Below are 24,722 nucleotides of genomic sequence, written 5' to 3' on the forward strand. Positions count from 1 at the left end.
TAGATGTGACCAGAGCCAAACACTGCAATCTTTTGAATTAGACTACTAAATTAGCGAGGCTGATATGTCCGAAGTATTGTTTTTGTGTTTTCTTCACTAAATTGGCCTGTGTCAAACTTTCTCTATCACTGGAGATTTTTTTTATAAATTACAGTTAAAAATAAGCATAGAAATTGAGAGTCAGCAAATTTTTTCCCCTGGATATTTAAAATTTATCCCCTGTTTGAGAACCTCTGTTTTACAATGTGTTCTAATAATAATACATTTTTGTGGGGAATTGAATCTCAAAACAGATAAAGCTATAAGTGATAGTCTTTTATCTTCTACTTGTTTCAACCATTAGACCGCGGCCTTGCTGGGACACTACCTTGAAGAATTTTTAGCTCAATGAATTGACCTCAGTACTTGACACACATATATATACGAGTGACTTCTTTCAATTTCCATCTACCAAATCTATTCACAAGGTTTTGAGTGACCCAAGTCTTAGTAGATGACACTTGCCTGAGGTGCCATACAGTAGGACTGAACCTGGAACCATGTAGTTGGGAAGCAAGCTTCTTACCACTGAGCCATGCCTACACCTATAAGTGTATACAATTCTCACTGATAAGAACAAAGTATCTAAAATGGATAAAGAAATCTAAAGGATTAGTTTGGTCCAATGGTAGAACATCTGTCATGTTTACCGAAGACATTTAAGTCCCACGAGTAGCCTTTGAATTTTCTATCCAAAAGGGTTTTTTAACCCAATATATATATATGCTGTTATATCTTTGTGGGGGTGCATCACTTAGTGGTTAGGGTGTTGGATTCATGACCATAAGATTGTGGTTTCGATCCCTGGACTGGGCTGTGTGTTATGTTCTTGAGCAAGCACTTCATTTTATGTTGCTCCAGTCCACTCAGCTGTAGAGTTTAGCCTGGAGAGGGATGGGCTCAGCTAGGCTTTCTCACCCTAGATATGCTGCATGACTGCAGTGCCCTAACGACCCCCAAGGGGTTAAGGGACTTGTTGATTGTTAATCTATATCTTTATTTGCTTTGAGATTCACCATTTTGAAAGAAGAATAATTTCATGTCCTCAAAATTTCTAAATTCTTATGAAAATGATTTCATGTTTTTACATTATATTTCAGGTGCAGTAGTTGCAGCTATTGTTGCAGCGACGGCCAGCATCAGCTTCTTCTTCTATGACAAAGTATAACATCAGTTATTTACTACAATAAAATTTATGTAATTTTATCAAAAGAAGCTTTCAGTTCTTTTGTTGTTTGTTTGTTAATGGCTTTGTCAGAGGAAGAAAGGCAGTGCCCCTCCCCCCACATTTTTTCCCCACAGGGCCTCAGTGACTGGTGGGAAGAAGATATCTGGAAACCTGGTCCCTTTCTGAGCCCTTGCAACCAAGCACATTCTTCTAAAAGTACTAAGAGCCATGTGGTACCATTATTAAACCAAGCCAAAGGTGGTGAGCTAGCAGAATTGCTAGCACACTGGAATAAATGCTTAGTGGCATTTTTTCTGTCTTTATATTCTGGGTTCAAATCCCACAAAGGTTGACTTTGCCTTTCATCTTTTTGGGGTCAGTAAAATAATGCCAGTTAAGTGATGGGGTCAATGTAATCAACTAGCTCCCTTCCCCCAGATTTGCAGACCTCATGCATATAGTAGAAGGGATTATTAAACCAAGCCGTAGATTAAATCTACTCCCTAAGAACAGGAACCATTCTTATGACGGATATTCTGCACAGTTTCCATCAGGGAAATTTGTAACAAGGCTTTGGTTGACTGGAGGCTATGTTAGAAGACATATTCCTAAGGTATTAAGCAGGGGTTTTGAACCTGCTGCTATTTACATGTGAAACAATCTTAAGAACAGCCATGTCTAAGTTAATAGTTGTTGTTTAGCCTCAGGTCATCTTTGATCTGGCAATGACCACAACCAAACATATTTTGACCATAACCACTTTCTCTTTGTCAAATACTGCACCCAAAACAACACTGACCAATATGTTTTTCTTACTTAACCTTTTCACTGCAAAATTAAATTTCATGATTATTTGCAAGAGTGGCTATGTGGTAAGAAGATTGCTTCCCAACTACATGGTTCTGGGTTCATTCCCACTGCTTGGCACCTTGGACAAGTGTCTTCTGCTATAGTTTCAGTTTGACCAAAACCTTATGAGTTGATTTTGTAGATGGAAACTGAAAGAAGCCCATCATATATAGGCGTAGGAGTGATTGTGTGGTAAGTAGCTTGCTTACCAACTACATGGTTCCGGGTTCATTCCCACTACGTGGCACCTTGGGCAAGTGTCTTCTACTATAGCCTCGGGCCGACCAAAGCCTTGTGAGTGGATTTGGTAGATGGAAACTGAAAGAAGCCCGTTATATATATATATATGTATGTGTGTGTGTATTTGTGTTTGTCCCCCCAACATCGCTTGACAACCGATGCTTGTGTGTTTACGTCCCCGTAACTTAGCAGTTCGGGGCAAAAGAGACCAATAGAATAAGTACTGAGCTTACAAAGAATAAGTCCTGGGGTCGATTTGCTTGACTAAAGGCAGTGCTCCAGCATGGCCACAGTCAAATGACTGAAACAAGTAAAAGAGTATATATATATATATATATATGTAAGTGTGTCTTTGTGACTGTGTTTTGCAGCTCAGCAAAAGAGACCAACAGACTAAGTACCAAGCTAAAAAAAAAGTAAAGTCCTGGGATTGATTTGTTTGACTAAAATCCTTCAAGGCAGTGCCCAGCAAATGACTGAAATGGGTAAAACATAAAAGATAAAAAGATACCTTGAGCAGCTATGTGGTTGCTTGACCTGCTAGAAATAGCAGACAAACCCCCTTCAGCTTACTCCCCCATCACAATCTTAGAAAAGGATATATTGAGTAATGTGGTTCTGGATTCCCTGCACATTAGTAAAAAATGGGATGGTCATGGCTGAGATACATTTGATCATATGTTGGTTGATCAAGGCTGAGCTGAGGCTAAATAACAACATGTTTATATTCACCCAAAATTACCCCTTACATTTCGTGTAAAGACATTCGAGCGAGATCGTTGCCGGTGCCGATGGACTGGCTCCTGTGCAGGTGGCACGTAAAATACACCATTTCGAGCGTGGCCGTTGCCAGTACCGCCTGACTGGCCCTCGTGCCGGTGGGTACGTAAAAACACCCACTACACTCTCGGAGTGGTTGGCGTTAGGAAGGGCATCCAGCTGTAGAAACTCTGCCAAATCAGATTGGAGCCTGGTGTAGCCATCTGGTTCACCAGTCCTCAGTCAAATCGTCCAACCCATGCTAGCATGGAAAGCGGACGTTAAACGATGATGATGATGATGATGATGATTTATGTGTGTATTTTCTTTGTCTTCTGAATTAATTCTCATGTGTGGCAGCAGTCTTGAAAGTTACCTGTAATCTCTCTCTCTCTCTCTCCAAAAAATTAATTGCATAAGCAAATACTGAATAGTTTGATGTTTAGATTTTATTTACATATTCACAATAAAATAAAATAGAATAGTGTGAAAATATAATGCTGTCTTGTTAATTAGCACAAACAGTGCTAATTACTAAACAAGGCAGAATAATCTGTGGTCAGTCTCCCCCTCCATCTGTCTCCTTCTCTGTCTCCACTTCCTCTCCCTCTCCCCATATCTGTCTGTCTGTTTCTTTCTTTTTCTCTCTTATGATAACTGTCAAATTAATTTCAAAATTTAACCTTCAAAAATGTCTTTTGTTGTCTGAGAAGGAATTACCATTCATTAGGAAGAGGACAATTCAAATTTAAAAATAAATAAATCACAGATCTCAAGGAAACTTGTGGGTGGTACGTAGCTGCAAAGTCGTCAATAAAATTCATATATATATATATATTCATTGTATATAAACTCATTCATTTCATGTCTGTGGAATCCATTAACCTCTTGCAGGCAGTTCCATACCAATCATAATATTTCTGTTCATCTTACAAATATTCGATGTCTTGAGATTTCTTAAAAAAAAACAATATCTAGATCAATGAGGTTTTTGGAGGACAAATGAGCTATTATTTCACATAAATAATGGATCTTTACAATAATTCTAAATGCTTAGAGCTGTTATTTGATTTAGCAGCTTTAAAAAATAAGAGATTTTTAAAGGAACTGCTGAGATTCATTAAATTACAACTTCAACCATTAAGGTATGTTGACAGGTTAATTAATGTTAGCATATCAGTCTTGAAGTTTAGCACAATAATTAGAGATTTGATAGAATGGTTTAGTGTAGGTTGCCAGCACCTGTACCAAAGCAAATATTTCCCGTGTGAGATGGAAGTGTGTGCTATTTTTTTTAATTATTACAACTACATTTAATTATTTTAATTATTACAACTACATTTAAGGTGGCAAGCTGGCAGAGTCGTTAGCATGCTTTACGTTCTGAGTTCAAATTCCGCCAAGGTCAATTTGGCCTTTCATACTTTTGGGATCAATAAAATGAGTACTGGCCAAGTACTGGGGGTCAAACTTGCTTGCCTTGTGCTAAAATTTGAAATTATCATTTCTACTACCTTTTTCTTCTTTTAAAATTTGGCACTGCTTAGAATCTTGTGTCCAAGGCAACTGCCTCTCTGGTCCTACTCACACTACACTGTTGATTCAATAATAATAATTATTACTATTATTATTCCAGCTTTTTACATTCTGTATTCAAATACCACCGAGGCCAACTTTGGCTTTCATCCTTTTGGAGTTGATAAAATAAGTACTAGTGAAGTACTGGGGTTGATGTTATCAACTACTCTCCTCTCCCTAAGTTTCAAGCCTTGTGCCTATAGCAGAAGAGATTATTATTATTCAACTGAATCTTCCAAGGAACTATCATACATAGGTAAATAACCACTATTTTTCAATGCCACATATGCTTCTTCAGCTCTGTTCTTCAATACTTTGAGATTGTTGACTGTCAGTGACAGTTCTTCAGAAGGCATCTCCAACAGCATACCTAAAATATAGAAAGACTAAAAATAAGTAAACCACACACATCAACATGATGACACTCCATCATTTCAACAATCTCAACAAATATCCCCTTTATTGTGCCAACATTGATGTTTGCAGCCCTAAAATTGTTTACTTGGGAGGAACAACAGGAAGGTAGTTGCTGTGGAGCTTTTGGTTGTGTTTGAAAAGAAGGTCTAAGTAGTGTAGTGTACATCGTGAATTTGATTCAATGAAGTATAATTTTTCTCCCTCCCATACAGCATCCAGATTAAGGACCAGTAAAAATAATGACATATTTATTACGAATGTACAAATAAGATATTTGTTTCATCTAATTTTATTTTAAGGTAAATTTTTTTCTCTTGAAAATTAGTATTCATTTTATTGTTTTGTATAAGCACCAAGAAATTTGATAAAAGTGAAATTATAATTATTGTATGTATGCCTTATTTCCTGATATTACCCATGGTGGAAAAAGTATACTTCCAAAGTTACCCATCATGTGATAGGTAACTTACTTGTATGTGTATATATATATATATATATATATATATATATAACGTCGACCACTAACGTGGACAATTAATGCATTAGAAATAGATCACATCTTGTGTCTATTAAGACCTAAATTGTTCTCAACATGAAATATAGCAGCATACCAAAAATGTGAGCGGGCAAGACATTTAAAACCACTTAAAAAGTCACTCTCAAACAGGGACCGGTTTCGGATTTAACAAATTCTTACCATTTGTCTATTCCTCTTCAGCCTGATTTGTAATGTAACCGCAATCATCAGAATCATATACAGAGTTGTCCACCGCCATGGGTGCGCGTGCATATGGTTCTGCTAATTACAGCTTAATGGTAAAATTCAAAAGTCTTCGTTTTGGCGCGCTAATTCCAGGAATATATCTGCAGAGAATATTTACTGCGTCGAATATATTCAGTATGAGAACATGGGTAATGGGTAAAATATTATTATAAAATCTGTTAATTAATCATATATTAATTAATATCAATTAGTTATCAGGAGGCCAGCACATCTAAAGAATCAAAGGGATTCAGAAATATTATCTGCAATCTCAGGGGATTAAAGTACATTTTAAAAAATAACGTTGACCACTAATGTGGACAATTAATGCGCTAGAAATAGATCACATCTTGTGTCTATTAAGACCTAAATTGTTCTCAACATGAAATATAGCAGCATACCAAAAACGTGAGCGGGCAAGACATTTAAAATCACCTAAAAAGTCACTCTCAAACAGGGACCGGTTTCGGATTTAACAAATTCTTACCATTTGTCTATTCCTCTTCAGCCTGATTTGTAATGTAACCGCAATCATCAGGATCGTATACAGAGTTGTACCTTAATCCCCTGAGATTGCAGATAATATTTCTGAATCCCTTTGATTCTTTAGATGTGCTGGCCTCTTGATAATTAATCGATATTAATTAATATATGATTAATTAACAGATTTTATAATAATATATATATATATATATATATATATATATATATGTATAATGTAACAAAACTATGTTTATATAGTGGAGGCGCAATGGCCCAGTGGTTAGGGCAGCAGACTCGCGGTCATAGGATCGCGGTTTCGATTCCCAGACCGGGAGTTGTGAGTGTTTATTGAGCGAAAAACACCTAAAGCTCCACGAGGCTCTGACAGGGGATGGTGGCGAACCCTGCTGTACTCTTCCACCACAACTTTCTCTGACTCTTACTTCCTGTTTCTGTTGTGCCTGTAATTCAAAGGGTCAGCCTTGTCACACTGTGTCACGCTGAATATCCCCGAGAACTACGTTAAGGGTACACATGTCTGTGGAGTGCTCAGCCACATGCACGTTAATTTCACGAGCAGGCTGTTCTGTTGATCGGATCAACTGGAACCCTCGATGTTGTAAGCGACCGAAGTGCCAACAACAACAAATGTTTATATAACAAATCAAGTTTCATGTCACTGTAATCTACAGGCAAGAATTGTTACACCTTGGCTTGGTAGTATATTTATATTTGTTGGTTTTGTATGTGATTAATATGACACTGTAATAGTGTGTGTATGTTGACAAATAATTTTTGAATATACAAAACTAATATTCAATAAAGACTATATATAACTATCTGAACTGATACATACCAGTAATTTTTTCGGCTAATTTTGGAGAAAACCACATAATGACTTGTGAGTAGATAACATCTCCTTTGTTATCCAAACTGTTTTCTTCTTTTATTTCTGTATCACAAGCAGAAGATGATATGAGACCAATTGACTGAAGGTAGGTCAGTCGAGCTTTACAGATGGCAGATTTTAAAAGATCTTCATTAATTAGAGATTGTCTTAGAAAATTCTTATCTCCTTCTAACAGCATTCCTAGAAAGACAAAAGCAATCTATGTAGGTATGTATATATATATATATATATATATATATATATATACACGTATACATGTGTGTGTGTATATCATCATCAACATTTAACATGGCATGGGATAGACAACTTGACAGGAACTGACAAGGCCTGGGACCACACAAGGTTCCATTTTCACTTGGTGTCTACAGCTGGATGTACAGAGTGTACTAGGTGCATTTTATGTGGTACCAAGCGTGTGTAATATATGTGTGTATGTGTGCACGTGTATTTATATATGCAATTATGTATGAGTATGTGTGTGTGTACACACACACACACACACACATATATATAGGTGCAGGCGTGGCTGTGTGGTAAGAAACTTGTTTCCCAACCATATGGTTCCAGGTTCAGTCCCACTGTGTGGCACCTTAGGCAAGTGTCTCAGGCAAACCAAAGCCTTGTGAATGGATTTCGTAAATGGAAACTGAAAGTAGCCTGTTGCATATATATATATATATATATATATATATATATATATATATATATATATAGGTTATGAAAGGTATTGGTGTCAGTAAGACCCAAAGGTGTCAGGTAATGCTGAGTAAGTGCTATGGATAGACCATAGTTAAGTCACGAGAACAAGAAATCTTTTGCTTATTTTGAATATTTGAAAAGCTGTAAAATATGCAGGAATATATCAAACAATAAGCCATATGCATAAGAGATAATGACACAGTATTAATGTAATCGTTATTTTATGTTAATTTTCCTATGCTGACATGGGTTGGATGAGTCAGATTATCACAACTTACTTCAGTGCCTCAATTTTGCCTTGGTTTCTATGATCTTACACCAACCACTCTATTATGTACTGGGTGCAATTTGTTCGTGGCATAATACTAGAGAAATTATCTTACCCTTGGCAAAACTAAAAGATACTCTCAAACCCTGCTTGTATCTGCTTGATTCACCAATTATATTACAGAGTATAATGGGTGGTGTTTTGTTTGTTTTTAGTGCCACTATCACTAAAGAGTTTAACTTGTAATGCACAAAATGAAAGAGCCTACATCACTATAAGAGAGAGTGATGAATTTAGGTGAGGTTTTGGGAGAAATTATAGTGTGCAGGGTAGAACAGATAATATCTCATTTATTTTGGTTAATTCTCCTCCTCTTTTACTGTCCATTTTCCATGCTGGCATGGATTGGATGGTTTGACCAGTGGTGGGAAGCTGCACCAATTCCAGTCTGATTTGGCCTGATTTCTACGGCTGGATGCCCTTATTAACACCAACCACTTTACAGAATGTACTGGGTGCTTTTAATGTGCAACCAACATGAACACTTACATGGCACTGCCACGAGTGCTTATTACATGGTACCAGCATGAAATATTGCAGGGATTAAAAGATTAGGAACCAATGTTTTAATGTATGCGATAAAGCACTTTGCATATTATGAGGCAGTCTATATAACAAAGTTATACAGACTGCCACATAACATAGTGCAGCCTATAGCTTTGATGTATATACTGAAGCAGCCAATACATCTGATTTATTTAACAAAGCACCTTATGAATTTGATGTTTGTTATCAAAATATTTGTACAAACCTGTTATTTTCGCACAATGTACAGGCTCAATTGTAGCTACTTTATCAAAGAGTTTCTCAGAATCTTCATCTGTCCATTCAACAGAGTTATCAATGGGTCTGAATATAGAAAAAAATAAAATAACAAATTTGTAAAATAGCAACAATCTTACTTTTGGAAAGTGTTACCTTTGAAATATCCCCTACACTACCAACATATCAACTCTTTCTCCTGTTCTCTCTATGTCCCTCTTGCTCTCATCTCTCTCTCTCTCTCTCTCTCTCTTTCTCTCTCTCTCTCTCTATCCATCCAAATTCCATACCAAACACTCCTATGATGTTTGTCTTTTATTTTGAAGACAACTAGTTTTTTTACTTGCTCAGTCATTTCAAAGATTTCAAATAAAAGATTTACTGATCCAACCTCCACTACCTTCTAGAAATAACAACCAAATCGCCCATAAAATCAGACACTGGTATGGTAGCCTCTCAGGTCTGACAAAGAGGGTTCAGCAATTTTTTGCTGAAGAACCTACACAAATGATTTGTTTACAGTAATCAAATGTTTGCGTTGTACATTAGTTCACTCTCTCTCCATCAAATCGACATTGCCTGAATGGGTGCATGGTGTGTCACATGCTGGATGTAGAAGTGACTGCAGAGCAATGTGAAATGAAGTGTTTCATTCAAGAACACAATGCACTTCCCAGTCTGGGAATTGAACCCATGACCATGTGATTGTCAGTTCAATTCCCTAACTACTAGGCTGTGTACCCTCACGAATCAGACACTACCACTGAAATAAAGGACACAGTGGATAATGTAGTCTTAGATACACAATGTCTGGAAAACAAGAGACAGAATGGTCTTAGCCGGAACACCTTTAACCATAGGGGTCTTGGACAAAGGATGGCCCGGAGTTAAACAATAACAATCTTCACATCTCTGATCTAGAGCGCACGCGCACACACACACACACACACACACACCGAGAGAGAGAGACAGAAAGTAGGTGGAGACAAAAGAAAATAAGTAAAGATTTGAAGATTACTTTTGCAGTGATTCAAAGTAGCCGACCAAAATAAGCTACTGGAAGCCTCTATGTGGTCTTTCAATTTGCTAGAACAAGCAGTCAAATTCTCAAAACCACACCCTACTATCTTTCAAAAAAAAAAGGACATTGGATAATGTAGTCTTAGATATATAAAAGTCTGGATGGTCACAGCTCGAACACTTTTAACCGTAGGTCTAATGGAACAAGGCTGACCTGAGATTAAATAGTTCCAATCAACAGATGGAGGAGAATTTACAAAAGGAGATTTAATCCTTTTGACACTAATCCCATCTGAGACTACTCTCAGTTCAATGATACAAACCTTTTGTTTTAAAACCTTCTTCCATCAAAATTTCATGTTAATTTATGGTACAAACACTGGCTTAATAATGATTTCAAATGTTGGCACAAGGCCAGCAGTTTCGGGATAGGGAGTAAGTCAATTACATTGACACCAGCATTCAACTGGTATTTATTTTATTGACTCCAAAAAGATGAAAGGGAAAAAATCGACCTTGGCAGAATTTGAACTCAGAACATAAGGACATACGAAATGCCACAAAGCATTTTCCCCAGCATACTAATGGTTCTGCCAGCTTGCTGCCTTGCACTAGCTTAATAATCTTTTCTACTATAGGGACAAGTCCTGAAATTTGGGGAGGGGAATAGTTAATTACAACGACCCCAGTGTTCAACTGGTACTTATTTTATCAACCCTGAAAGAGTGAAAGGCAAAGTCAACCCCAGCGGAATTTGAACTCAGAACATAAGGACAAACAAAATGCTGCTAAGTGTTTCCCCCAGTGTGCTAACGATTCCATCAGCTTGCCACCCTACATTAGCTAAATAATAACAGTTATTTTATTAATTTTTTCATTGTTTTCAAAATTAATCGAAACAAAGGTAGCATATTTCATCGTCATCATCATGATACATCCATACACACTTGAAAATATAGATTTGCTAGGATTTTCTAAGAGCAAAAGATTATGACACATCCTCCAAATCCAATCTATAAGCACAGGGATTCTAAACCAGAGTCCACATGGCCCTTGGGGGCTCATATAAGATTTTCTTATTAAAATTTATGTGCAATAAATTGCTTATACTTCTATAATACACAAACTATTAAAAAAATTTTTTATACAATTCCTAGTAATATTTAATTACAAAAATACAGTAGGTTTTTTTTTTTTATATATATGTACAACAAATGGCTAAAGAGGTCCAGTAGAGAAAAATAGGAACCAAAGGCGTCCATAGGCAAAGAATGGTTGAGAACCACTGTATTAGCAACACAGAAAAAATTTTAAGACATTCCAAAGACTCCATCTAAGATTCCTTAAATGAATAAATGCACACCCATTTGTTTGAATGCCTCCACAAAGACATACATAAAAAGTAATGTACAAACACGTACAAACTAGGTATTAAAGAGACAGACTCACATAGAACATAAATAGAAGTGAACACACCCACATCTATGCACACACTAACTGAACTACATACTTACAAACTCCAAGAACTGTCTTAAAAAGTTTTGGAACTTAGTTAACGGCCGACTTGAACTCCAAGAAGAACTTAAACAAATCTCAAAGAAAACACACACACACATATATCGTAAGTAGTTCATATATCCGAAAAAGAAGCACACTCTGAGGCATTAGAACAGAAATATATTTTTTAAGAAGTTATAAGTTATGGTCTGGGTTCGCACCTAAGAAGCGCTTGGCAGTATAGGCGATTCTTCAGGCTCAAAACAAGGTGGAATGAACAGGCTTTAATCACAAATCACAGCAATTGTTTCTGTTTATTGGTAACAGCTGTTGTTGAATTTTCCATATTATACTATTATAGAAATATCATATATATAAATATGATCCAGCGGTAGCTGTATACCCGTAGGTCACCAGATGAGTGACTTTAAGAGCACTGCTGGATCAAGTCCAGTTTCCATATATATATATATAAAGCAAAATAGCTAGTTGTAAAATCTCAAGAAGAGATAGATTTGTAACGTATACTAAACAGTAAAGTCAGTCGCCACATCAAGGTGACTATTGAATGTTACTACTAGTTTAACCCCAGACAGATTCTCCGCCAGCTGGTTATCGGTGCAACACTCTGCACGCTTTATATACAATATATTGATAGCAGGAGGAGCGAACCCCTAGCACCCTTTAGCAGATAACAGGATCGCGAGACTGACTCAGTTTCGAGTTATTTGGCTCGTCCTCAGTCGCGAGCACCATAAGATATGGTCTGGACAATACTTGTTCTAACAATAAAAAAGAGAGGACGAAAAACAAAGTCAACCATACACCAATTTAAATTAATCATTTCTAACATAGATACATGTTAAAAATTTACACGGCCACCAGTACTTAAATTGAAAGTTGACTGGTGAAATTTGAACTAACGAACCATAACAAATCTGTCACCTTCAAACTAAAGGAGTAAGGAATCCCTAACAGCTAATAATTATAGAATATACAACACTAATAAAGATTTCTAATTTAGGCGCAAGGTCAGTAATTTTGAAAGAATGGGGCTGGTTGATTCTGTCGATCCTAATACTAGTTTTATTGACTCCGATATTATTATATCGGAGTCAATAAAACTAGTATTGGTTGAGTTGACTGCCACAGAAATTGAACTCGGAACGGAATAAACCCATCGCCCCTAAACTAGAAAAAAAGAACACTAATAATAATTCTTTCTAATTTAGGCACAAGGCCTGAAATTTTGCGCAAAGAGGGTAATCGATTGCATCGATCTCAGTGCTTAAATAGAACTTGTTTCATCAACCCCAAAAGGATGGAAAACAAAGCATTTGGTGGTTTCAAATTTTGATAGAAGGCTAGCAGTTTTAGTCTGGGGTAGGGGGAGGAATTGATCCCGGTACTCTAACAGTATTTCATTTATGGGTCCCGAAAGGATGAAGTCGACTTCGACAGGATTTGAACTCAAAACGTAAATTTGGAAAAAATAAAAAGAAAGAAAACAACAACAAACAACCACTGGTTATTATAATATTAATGTTTCAACAAGATTAAGAGTAAAATACTAACTGTGGCGACGTGATTTGACTGTGAGAGGGTTGATCTGTATAAAGGGTTCTTAGCACCTGTGATATCCGCATCTGTAATTTTGGTCCATTTTGTAACATCGCTAAAACCTCTTTTTCTCCACATTCCAACAGAATTCCAGTGATTTTAGAAACTAGACTATAAGTCAACTGAGGGAACCTGGTCGTGATCTGTGAATGGAGATGGTTACCCAAACTTTCCAATGTTGTCATTAACATTTGTTGTTTTGGCGTTTTCTCCTCACCCATTCTGTCACAGCTGTAACATCACACATTCGGGGAATAAGTCTTAAAACTAACGATATAACTTCCGGAAAGAAATTACTAATTCTTAAAAACAGATATATAAGTTTTTTTCTACTAATAATTTTTTCGCAAACTAATGACAAATAAAAATTATATAGTACGATAAAATATTATATACAGCAGTGGTGGCGATGTAAACTGCCTCGTTTCATTCGTTCCTTAAAATTTTGTATGATTTCATTTATAGTTTCGTTTTCTCAAAAATTCGTTTCGGCATTTCTGTAGAACTAATACGTGTTTTCGCATTGTCTGTTAAGTTGGTACCCGGTTTGCAGTTTGATTTATGAGAGCAAAATTATTCAATATTTTTGAGATTAATAGATGTTTAAACGAAAATTACATGTTTATATGTAAACAATGTTTACACATAGAGAATTTAAAATGTGTTTCGACTGAATACACACACAAACTTGGAAAGCTATTAATTCTTGATCATATCATTTGTATATTCGGCTAAACTTCGATATAACCTAAGATCGCCGTATCTTTAATTATTTGAGTACGAACACAATGTGCTATGAATAAATATAGTAGTGTAACTTAAACTATTTGGTTTAATTGTGAAATTAGGTGCCAAGAAGACCTTTCGGCCGCTTAGGATGAGATGTAACCGACTGGTTTTATTTTAATTTCTATTTTAATTTCAGTTTTTACTTAGGACAAGGCAATAGTTAAGAAAGAAATTAATTAAAAAATCTGGCCGTCAAATTGAATAGATCCATAGTGTTTAACAATTGTTGCTAATAATAATAATAATCGTAAAAATAATAAGGCAGCGAGCTAGCAGAATCGTCAGCACGCCGGGCAACATGCTTAGTGGTATTTCATCCGTATTTACGGCCTGAGCTCAAATTCCGCCGATGTCGACTTTGCCTTTCATCCCCTTCGGGGTCGATAAAATAAGTAAGAATCGACTTATCCCCGCTTCGAAATTGCTGTCCTTGTACCAAAATTTGAAACCTATGATGATGATGATAAATTGATTATATACAGTACTTAAGTGTGCAACAACAAAAAGGGTGGACATTGGAATTTGACACTGAGGGGAAATGGGTGTAACTTTTTAATTTTTTAATTTTGACGATTTTCGTTTTCGATAATGTGTTCTATATGTCACGGTCATGCGATTCCCCCTTTAAAAAATTTTGGACCCCCCACCTCCCACACACACACATGGGGTGGGGGTGATTTTTTTTTTTTTTCTTTTCCTGACGATTTTCATTTTTGACATTGTGTTCTACATGTCCAGGTCGAACGAATAGCCTTCTCGCAACTTAGATGTGAAAATGAACGGCTTACATTTATATTGAAACAGAAAAAAGATCATATGTGGAGTCCCCACCACGAAACTTGATATGCTAGAAATAACAGCTAAACGCGGACACTCCAAATCTTGCATTGGTCCAGATGGACTATATGTAAATAAATATGAAGGAAAAAATTCGCTTTGGCAAACGGGGTTAGGGTTAGGTTTTGAGTTAGGGTTAGGGTAAACCTAACCCTAACCCTAACCTGCAGGTCCAGATGGACTATATGTAATCTGAACCTTTCCCCCCCTTATTTATTATTTTTTTTTAGGCTATGGAGATTCCGATTCTGAAAAAAAATTGTTTGAAAATTTTCAATTCCCCCCCCCCTCACCAAGCAGGCTATTTACATGCTAGAAATAACAGCCAAATCTGGTTAGGGTTAGGGTTAGGTTTACCCTAACTGAAAACCTAACCCTAACCCCGTTTGCCAAAGTGCATTTTTTCCTTCATATTTATTTACATATAGTCCATCTGGACCAATGCAAGATTTGGATTGTCCGCGTTTAGCTGTTATTTCTAGCATATCAAGTTTCATGGTGGGGACTCCACATATGATCCTTTTTCTGTTTCAATATAAATGTAAGCCGTTCATTTTCACATCTAAGTTGCGAGAAGGCTATTCGTACGACCTGGACATGTAGAACACAATGTCAAAAATGAAAATCGCCCGGGTGGGGTGGGGGGTCCAAAGATTTTTAAAGGGGGAATCGCATGACCGTGACATATAGAACACATTATCGAAAACGAAAATCGTCAAAATTAAAAAATAAAAAAGTTACAGCCATTTCCCCTCAGTGTCTAATTCCAACGTCCACCCAAAAAAGTTATTACATTAATAAGTACTTAAATAGTTTTAAAATGTTTTTATTAATAGTAATTCTAGAAGACATTGCGACAGATCTGGAGCAACGAGGGCGCATGGTTACAAGAAGACTCCCAAACCGACTAAATGATTGATTGATAAAATGACTCAAGCAATCGATTAGTTAATTGGTTAGTTAACAGTTGATTTATAACCAGTATGGGTGTTTTTATTGGCGGAATGACCGTCTTAAGGTACAACAAAATCCTGAAGAATTTGTTGAATATCAATAATTTCGGTTGCGATGGTGAGTGTGTGTAGCTCTGACTTTTTGTGTCTTTCTTAATAGTTGTTATTGACGGTCAACTGGTAGTCAGGGCATTGGATAGATTGCTTCGCAGTAATTGTTCCGGCTCTCTGAGCTCAGAATTCAAATCCCGCCGCGGTCAGCTTTGTCTTTCATTCTTTGGAGATTGATAAATAATGTCCCAGTCCTGTCGTGGGATCGATTCTTCTCTCTCTACCACACAAACACCTAATCACATACATTCTCTCTCTCTCTCTCTCTCTCTCTCTCTCTCCCTTGAAAGAAATCGGAGAGGGATGAACTCTGCCAGGTCTAAAATATTCAAAAGACAAGAATTGAAGACTCAAAGTAAGGCAAAACAATTGCCGCACTGTGGCTGGTTAGTCGGGTTTTAGCGGTAGCAGCAGCACTGCTATTATCACTGGGACCCTTATCCACAAACGACGGAGGGCGCTTCTATGTGGCTGCTAGAAACAGCAGTCAAACTTCCCTCAGATTACGCTCTTACATTCTTAAAAACGGAAATGTTGCTCTGGATAATGTAATTCTTTTTTTTTTTTTTTTCAAAGCTAAAAGAAAAAAATTATTAAAAATATATCATAAACAAGATGGGTAAAAGATCATTTGTCTCGAAGCAAGATACACAATGTCCGTGCGACAGACATGATGGTCATAGTTGGAAACATTTGATTGTAGATCTACTCAGTTATGATTGACAAAGAATTATGAGAACAATCTCACTGGCTATGGTACCACCCAGTAGCCTTATAGGCCCTTGGGCAAATTAATGCACTGGGCTCTATAATATTTGTCGATATCACGCACAGTATACATAAATTAGAGTTGGTCCTAGATCTACGGGGCCGTGGGCAACTGCCTAGTGTGCCCAAGTTCCAGCTGTTACCGCCCAAGTTCTAGCTATGTTACTGAGATCTAGTTTTACAAAAATTGTTTTCCTACCGAAAATAGGAATCAGGGCGAAAAAATATGTATAAAAAAGGGGTTTACTTTGTTATTGCAAAATATTTAATGCATCTGCAACCAGTGCTAAACCTTTATAATTCCTCTGCAATTTTTCAATGCCTTTATATATTACAAATCATACACGTTTATGTATCCGTGTGTGATTTGTTACCTGTATATAATTTTAGTTCTATATGTGTTGCCGTTTATTCACGTAATGACGCGAATATTAAATTGAAATAAAGGTTATGAAAGAAAACTTTTCAAGAATTTACAGAATTATTGATAAAAGTTTTGGTTTTAATTTTAAAAGATACATTTTTTTCTCTTTGTCTCTCTCTCTCTCTCTTTCAATATGATATATTTACCTAAGTTAGATGAGTATGAGACGACTAATAAATAAATAAATGAATAATAGAGAAAGAATTCATAAGCAAAAATAACTTTGGCATCAATCCATTGCAACTTTTTGTTGCAAGCAGTAAGTCGCCGTTTCGCAAGAGTTGTTAAATTGCTATGGCAGACAAGGTAATTATAAAACGACTATTTTAACTTTAAATATTTTTTCTATATATTAAATGATAATTCATACAATATATTTAGTATCTACAGCACAAGTAATTCCAAAAATAAAATTAAAAGATGTTCGTGGCTCCATCGTATTTAATGACATTAGAAGTACTTTACGCAAAATGTACGTCTCTTTTATTGCATGGGGTTGGGACCGATATGTTTCTGTGAATTGTTTAATGATTTATATAGCTTAGGAAATCAGTATCTTGGTTTATTTTCCTATGTTATTACTTTTACAAAATAATTCTTTTAATGTTTAGGAATATAGAATTTCGAAGAAATTCTTAAATTATATCAATGATTATGATGACCCACACTGACATACGCGTAAAAACATGTGCGTGTGTGTGTATATATAGAAAGTTATTATTTGATACATTACTCACTCTAACCATGTGTATATAATGTGTAAAACGCGAATAATCGCTATGGCTGAGACGTGAGAAAGGGATTATTTATAATAGACAGAAATATTGGATTAAAGGTAGCTGAAATGCTGTGGAATGATAAATGGACGAAGTTAGAGGTCAGAAAAGCGAGGCTAAGTGCAGTGGTGAGACTCCAAGATTGTTAAACATTTCCGCATCTGTCTTTACTGACAACGTTCCTGACGGGAGGGTTTTGCTTCTTTTTTTTTTTTAATGCTGGAGTATTGTTGTTGCAAGGGAGTAATATACACACAACTCTCTATATAGTTGTAGATAACTTGATACGTTAAGTTGACAGGACTTGATCTTAGAGTAACCTGTCAGGATGGCCATCTTTCTGGAGTATTTAATGTTTATGTAACATTTTTTTTAATGTGCTTTAAGAATTCTAGAACTTTTTGGAACAGCTTAGTCAAAGGATTGACAATCGAGGGAGAATATGTAGTGGGAAGACTTTCTGTGGGCCTGCTCTTCAAACATCTCGGGTTACACATTGCTACTGTCAACCCAGTCCCTACTAGAGGCATATTTGACTATAAATCCAGTATTTATGGCTTTAACAGTGAAATAAAGCATTGAGAAAAAACGGTGTCTAACGTCTCAGAATATTTCGAGGAAAACAGAAGTATTTATTATACTGTAATCTTTACGTGTTTTGAATATTCCTTGTTGGAAACTTTCGTTTTACTTTTGTGCGCATTGTGAGTCTTCCATGTAGGCGAACGACGGAGAACTCTTTTACTACTAAATATAGTATCGTATAGTTAGGCTAAAAGCATCCACCTGTAGCATAGCATCTAGGTGGTTGTTCGACCAGCTAGTAATAGTAGCCAAATCTCCCCTGTCTTAGTACTTGGTACTGTACTAGGTATCAAGGGATCTTCTACACCTGTGGTTCTCTACTATTTTTTACCTATGGACTCCTCTGATTCCTATTTTACTCTGTTGGATCCCTATAACCATTTGATATTTTAAAAATCCGATATATTTAACTATAAATTAAATATTATCAGGAATTATTTTTAAAAAATGTTAAAGTATTTTATGTATTGTAAAAGTATAACCAATTTATTGCGGATGCACTTTAACAACAAAATCTCACACGGACACCCAAGGATAATATGCACTCCAGTTGAGAACCACTGCACTACATAGTTACTAGATCTGCTTGAAATAACATCCAAAACATACACACACACCCACAGTCTTAAACAAAATGGGATGGGCCTTCGTTAGACATCTTCCTAGATATGCACAGCAGGCTAAAATGACAAGACGGTTATATCTTGATCATGCTGATTATGAGTCTTATCGCGATTGACCTGGAGATAAACAGCAACAATAATGGAAAGAGTGTGTGCAGAAGTTATATGCGATATACTTTGTAAGCAATTAATAAAATGCTATATTTAAACTATGTTTATTAATAGCAAACAATTAATATCAAACCAGTTATGCACCATTCATGCCATATCCTTAAGAATAAGTCTAAAATAGGAAGTAAGCAGCACTTTCTGACTCAGTCAAGTTAATTGTTGTTTGACATTTTGAGGTAGCAGTACAGTATCTCTTTGTCATTTGTCAGTCTGTCTTCAATTTTTTAGTCCCCAAATCACACTGTAGGGCGGTGAGCCGACAGAATTGTTAATACGTTGGTCAAAGTGTTTAGTGCTATTTCTCTCTGTTTTTTGCCTTTCATTCTTTAAGGGTTGATAAAATAAACACCAGTTGAACACTGAAATCAATGTGATCAATAGACACCTTTCTCAAGCTTTCAGGCCTTGTCTCTACAGTAGGAAGGATATTATTGTTAAAAGCCACTAAGCATTTTGCCCAGCATGCTAACAATTCTGCCAGCTCACTGTCTTTATTATTATTAATATTATTATTATTATGATTAAGGTTAGGAGCTGCCAGAATTGTCAGTGTGTTGAATAAAGTGCTGAACAGCGTTTCTTTCAGCTCTTTATATTCTGAGTTGAAATCCCACCAAGGTCAACTTTGGCTTTCATCCCTTCGGAGTCGATAAAATAAAGTATCAGTCAAGTACTTGAATCAATGTAATTGACTTGTTCCCCTCCCTTTATAAATGTTGGCTTTGAACTCTGCAACAGATCCACTTCTTCTTGTTCAAGAGAAGTGTTATGATCTTGATCATTTACATAAAATGCAATAGAAACTGGCTAACCAGTCGTATAGGTCCTAGGGCTCATAAAAAAAAAATCACACTGTACTGCATAGAGTAAATGGTGGTAAGTGGATGGGGTGGTGGTGGTAAATATCCAGTACAGTTGCTGTATGAAAGACAAATTACTCTTGGAAAGATTTAATCAAACAGAAGCTCTTGCAGAAGACATTTTGCCCTAATACGATAGCAACTGGAATCACAAGGTTGTGAAACAAACTTCTTTTTTTAACCAAATGGCCCTGATTGTTACCATATGGTTTAAACAATTTCTAAAAAACGAATCTTTGGTCAAATATTTGCTAGCTTATCTTTGAATGTTGTTGTCATCATTATCACCATCATCACACCATTGTTATTATCATCATTGTTGTCATCACCATCATCATTGTTGTCATCATGTTCATTGTTATCATCATTATCACCATCAATTCTCTGGACACTTTCCATACTGGCATGAGTTGGAATTGGAAAAGTTGTCACAGTCCAAGTCAGTTCTTATTTTGAGTTCCTGCCCGCCAAAACACGGTGGAATCACTATATCTCATTTGTACATTGTGCTTCTGGTGGTTCTACAGCTTGATTCCTTTCCTACACAGTGTATTTGATGCATATCATTGGGACAATAAATGGATTGTCATATCCCTGGCAGCTTTACAATGATGATAATGGTGATAGTGGTGATTGTGAGAATAGTGCTGATGGTGATAATGATGATGAGATGATGACAATGATGATGATGAGAAAGATGTAATATTCACTGCCTAACTGTTTCCATTTGTCTAATTTTCATAATTTAACTGGTGCCCCTGTCATGATCATGCTGCCATCTGTTCTGATATACACTGAATCGCAAAAGAAATGCGAGATGTGTGTGACTGTGAAATATGTTTTAATTTCATTATGTCAGAGATAAACTTTGATAAATCTGATAGAATCAATTTCTTGGATGCACTTTAACCACAGTCTATGGGTTGTTGTCATATGTTCTGGTAGTGGGTGGATCCAGCACATCAAGATTGTAGGGTGTGACATGTTCAATACTGTGTATACCTTCCCTGGGTGTTCAAAATGGCCATACACTGTTGGTACATGGAGTGAATGAGGTGGTTCACAAAAACCGTTGGCACCTGTGCCCACACCTAGAGGAAAGCTGCCTCCAGTTCCTCATGAGTTGTCGGCTTTGGGACCACCTGGTTCAGCTGTCTCTGGATTCCATCCCACAGGTGTTCAATTGGGTTCAAATCCGGACTGAGAGCTGGCCACGGCATGGTTCTGATGTTGTACTGATGTAGGATAACCATGGTGACCCTGGTTGTGTGGGAGGGAGCATTGTCCTGCTGGAGCACGTGGCTATGGTGACGCGTGAAGAAGGGCACAATGTGAGGTCTTAGGATCTGGTCAATGTAGCACTGTGCTGTGATGCCATCCCCTCTGCCTGCACCAACATTTTGGAACACATGGGGCCCAATTCTCTGATTCAGGCCAATAGCACCTCAAACCATGATGCTTTGGCCACCCCACGCATCTCTCTCCATGACACATGTGTCTCTGTAGTGTTCAGCCCTCCTACGCCACACCCTCACTCTGCCATCTGAAGTGGAAACGCAGTACCGGCTCTCATCAGAGAAGACTATCGACCTCCATTGCTGATGCCACCAATGTTGGTGCTGTGTAGCTCATTGTAGTCATGCCTGACGGTGGCGGGCAGTGAGGACAGGCCCTTGAGCAGGACGACGGCAACGCAGGTTGTTAGCGACCAGTTGACATCGTACCGTGTCGTCGCTGTTGGGTCACTGTCTAGTGCGAATGGTCTTGCAAGCTATCATGCTGGCCAGTTTGAAGCGATCATAGAAGTGTTGTTGGTGGATGAAGCAGTCCTACCTGGGCATGGTCACCCAGGGACGCTCTCTGTGGGCATGGTCAGCAGTGCTGTAGGTGTTGTATTGCTGTTGTAGACAATACATGGTGCTGACATGGACATTGTAAGCTTTTGCAACAACCAGAGCATACTGCCCTGCTTGCAATTGGCCAATAGCTTATTCTCTCTGCGCTGCTGACAATCGGGTCAAACCTGATGTGTCCAAATTACAAATGCCAAGAATGCGGTTCAAGTTGATTTTTATACCCATAACCTCCATGAGATGGGCATGCATTTTGGTTTTCATGACAATTGTTTGTGACTGCCACCCATGGCATTCAATGCAGCTGCATTTTGGCATTTCATTTCAGGGAAAGTTGAAAAGTTACCTGCAATTTGGATCTCAGCCATAAACCTTACACTTTACTCTTACATCCCTGAAATAAATTTTCAGAATTTACCATATAAAAATGATATTTGAAAAAAATCGCATTTCTTTTGCGGTTCAGTGTATTACACACAGACTACTTTCTCTTTGGAATAGGCACAAGCATAGCTGTGTGGTTAAGAAGCTTACTGCCCAACCATAAGGTCTCAAGTTCAGTCCCACTCCCACTTACCTTGGACAAGTGTTTTCAACTATAACTCTGGGCTGACCAAAACCCACTACCAAAGTCCACTACCAAATCCACTCACAACTGAAATAGTAGCAGAATCACTGTAAATGTTTTTGTTCCATGGACTTCAAACTATGTTAAATCATTTCGAATGTCCTTTATTTTGAAGTTCATGAATTTATCTGATGAAAACGGTTTCTTTACAATGATGTAATGTTTTCATTAATCAATTAAAGGAGTCATTAGAAATGGCCGTTAAGGATTGACACCTGTAGCTCTACTGTTGCTCATTTATATTTATATTCACCTGCCTGGGAATCTGCCCTTCGTAAATATTAAGGATCGTACATTTAATATAATGTACATGTCTGAATAGGTCAAGAGCGGATTTTCTCACACAGCTGGGTCTAATTGTTTACATACAATGCATGATCATTTCGCTGGTATTTATGTACCAAGTTTAATATTTGCATAATATTGTTGTGTGTGTGTGTTATTCTGACCTAACGAGGTGCCTCAATCTAAGTACCTAATTCAACTCAATCTTACTTATATTATATACATGTGTGTGTGTGTGTATATATATATATATATATATATATATATGTTTGTGTGTGTGTGTGTGTGTGTATATATGTATGTGTATATTCTTTTAATCTTTTCACTCATCTGACTATGGCCATGCTAAAGCACCGCCTTTAGTCGAACAAATCGACCCCATTACTTATTGTTTGTAAGCTGAGTACTTATTCTATAAATTTTATTTGCTGAACTGCTAAGTTATGGGGCCATAAACACACCAACATCAGTCATCAAGCGATGGTGAGGGGGACAAACACAGATACACAAACATGTACACACACACATATACACACACACACACACACACACACACACACACACACACACACACACACACACATATGCAATGGGCTCCTTTCAGTTTCTGACTACCAAATTCACTCACAAGGGTTTGGTTGCCCCAAGGCTATAGCAGAAGACACTTGTCCAAGGTGCCACACAGTGGGACTGAACCTGGAACCATGTTGTTTGGAAGTAAGCTTCTTATTACATAGCTACGCCTGTTATATATATGTATGTGTATGCATATATATATATATATATATATATATATGTATACAGTAGTGAGCAAAAAAAGGGAACAATTAATATATTTTTAAATGTCGGAAAACCTAGTGAATGTACAAATTCATAATTGGATTTGTAAATACGGTTAGCCATTTGCTAAATTCTCTGCAAAAATCTAAGTTTGTACAATGTTCTTAATAAAAGTTAATAACACTAACACTAGTTTTGTCCAAATGTTTCATGTGCAAAATAAGAGAACGATTAGATTCCTTCAGAAATTTCTGGAAATTTCAAACATTGTTTACATTTGCAGGCTCAACATTACTACCATCTCAGTATTGTGCTAGCTTCTGAATATGGTACACCACGCTAAAGTTGCTCCCAACCTCTGAAAAGAAAATTGTCAGGATGAAAGTTTCAGGCATGACTCTCATGAGACATAAGGAGATCTAAGAATGTAGTTTCATGTGTTCTTAAGCTCTGTGAAGAAACTAAAGGTTTTGAAGTGAAAAAGGCAACTGGTAGACCATGCAAAACCAACATGCGAGATGATTGAGCCATGAAACAGTACATATTGAAGGATCCCTTTGAGACTGCAGCTGGAATTTCTAAGAGAATAAAAGTAAATAATGGTACGGAAGTGAGCCACTTTACAGTGTCTCATTGTCTGAAGGAATTTGGATTAAAGATTTGTTCCCCGGCAATGAAACCTACCATCAGCAAGAAGAACAAATTGAAAAGACTTTCATTTGCAGAAACTCATGTGAACAGCAGGAATGAAAATTGGTCAAAAGTTCATTTTAGTGATGAAAGCAAATTGAATTTAGTAGGTTCAGATGGTTGACAGTATGTTAGGTGCTTCACAGGAGATTGTCTAAAATCCAAATGCTTGAAGACATCAGCCAAGTTCGGAGGAGGAAGCATCATGGTATGGGGAATGATTTCTTCTGAAGGAGTTGGCGCTCTAATGCAGATTAAAGGAACTACTAATGCTAATATTTATTTGTATTTGGTTAAACAACATGTGATCCCATCATTACAGAGTGGTTGGCATTAGGAAGGGCATCTAGTCACAGAAAACCATGCCAAATGGTTGGTTGAAATTAAAAATATCTGATTGTTATTTCTACCAGACTGAACAACTACATGGAAGCTATCCCTCTTCACTGAAAGACTA

The 24,722-nt window shown here is 37.0% G+C and overlaps 3 protein-coding genes across 6 annotated transcripts in view; 2 read left to right on the top strand and 1 right to left on the bottom strand.

Annotated features, from left to right (window-relative positions):
• LOC106879069 (protein odr-4 homolog) overlaps nucleotides 1-1,254 on the top strand; it is a 34,307-nt gene extending 33,053 nt beyond the window's left edge. For both annotated transcript variants that reach the window (XM_014928496.3, XM_089338932.1), the window contains exon 12: nucleotides 1,140-1,254. In XM_014928496.3, coding sequence (XP_014783982.1) covers nucleotides 1,140-1,207 — 68 coding nt within the window. In that variant the 3' untranslated portion in view covers nucleotides 1,208-1,254. The remainder of the gene's footprint in view (nucleotides 1-1,139) is intronic.
• A 2,232-nt stretch (nucleotides 1,255-3,486) lies between these two features.
• LOC106879071 (uncharacterized) lies at nucleotides 3,487-13,609 on the bottom strand. Its single transcript, XM_014928501.3, has 4 exons — nucleotides 13,088-13,609; nucleotides 8,985-9,082; nucleotides 7,153-7,386; nucleotides 3,487-5,003 (listed from the first exon to the last, which is right to left on the bottom strand). Exons 1-4 carry the CDS (start codon nucleotides 13,351-13,353, stop codon nucleotides 4,852-4,854), a joined length of 750 nt encoding a protein of 249 aa, XP_014783987.1. The 5' UTR covers nucleotides 13,354-13,609; the 3' UTR covers nucleotides 3,487-4,851.
• A 2,129-nt stretch (nucleotides 13,610-15,738) lies between these two features.
• The window catches only part of LOC106879070 (uncharacterized), a 16,715-nt gene continuing 7,731 nt past the window's right edge, over nucleotides 15,739-24,722 (top strand). The window contains exon 1 of one of the 3 annotated variants that reach the window (XM_089338934.1): nucleotides 15,739-15,829. In XM_089338934.1, coding sequence (XP_089195060.1) covers nucleotides 15,827-15,829 — 3 coding nt within the window. In that variant the 5' untranslated portion in view covers nucleotides 15,739-15,826. Of the gene's footprint in view, nucleotides 15,830-17,250; nucleotides 17,321-17,784; nucleotides 17,919-24,722 lie in introns of those variants that run through there. The other 2 variants (XM_014928498.3, XM_089338933.1) reach the window with 2 other exon arrangements.

The sequence above is a fragment of the Octopus bimaculoides genome, chromosome 21 (genome assembly GCF_046866305.1).
Source record: "Octopus bimaculoides isolate indiv1 chromosome 21, ASM4686630v1, whole genome shotgun sequence".
Lineage (NCBI taxonomy): Eukaryota > Metazoa > Mollusca > Cephalopoda > Octopoda > Octopodidae > Octopus > Octopus bimaculoides.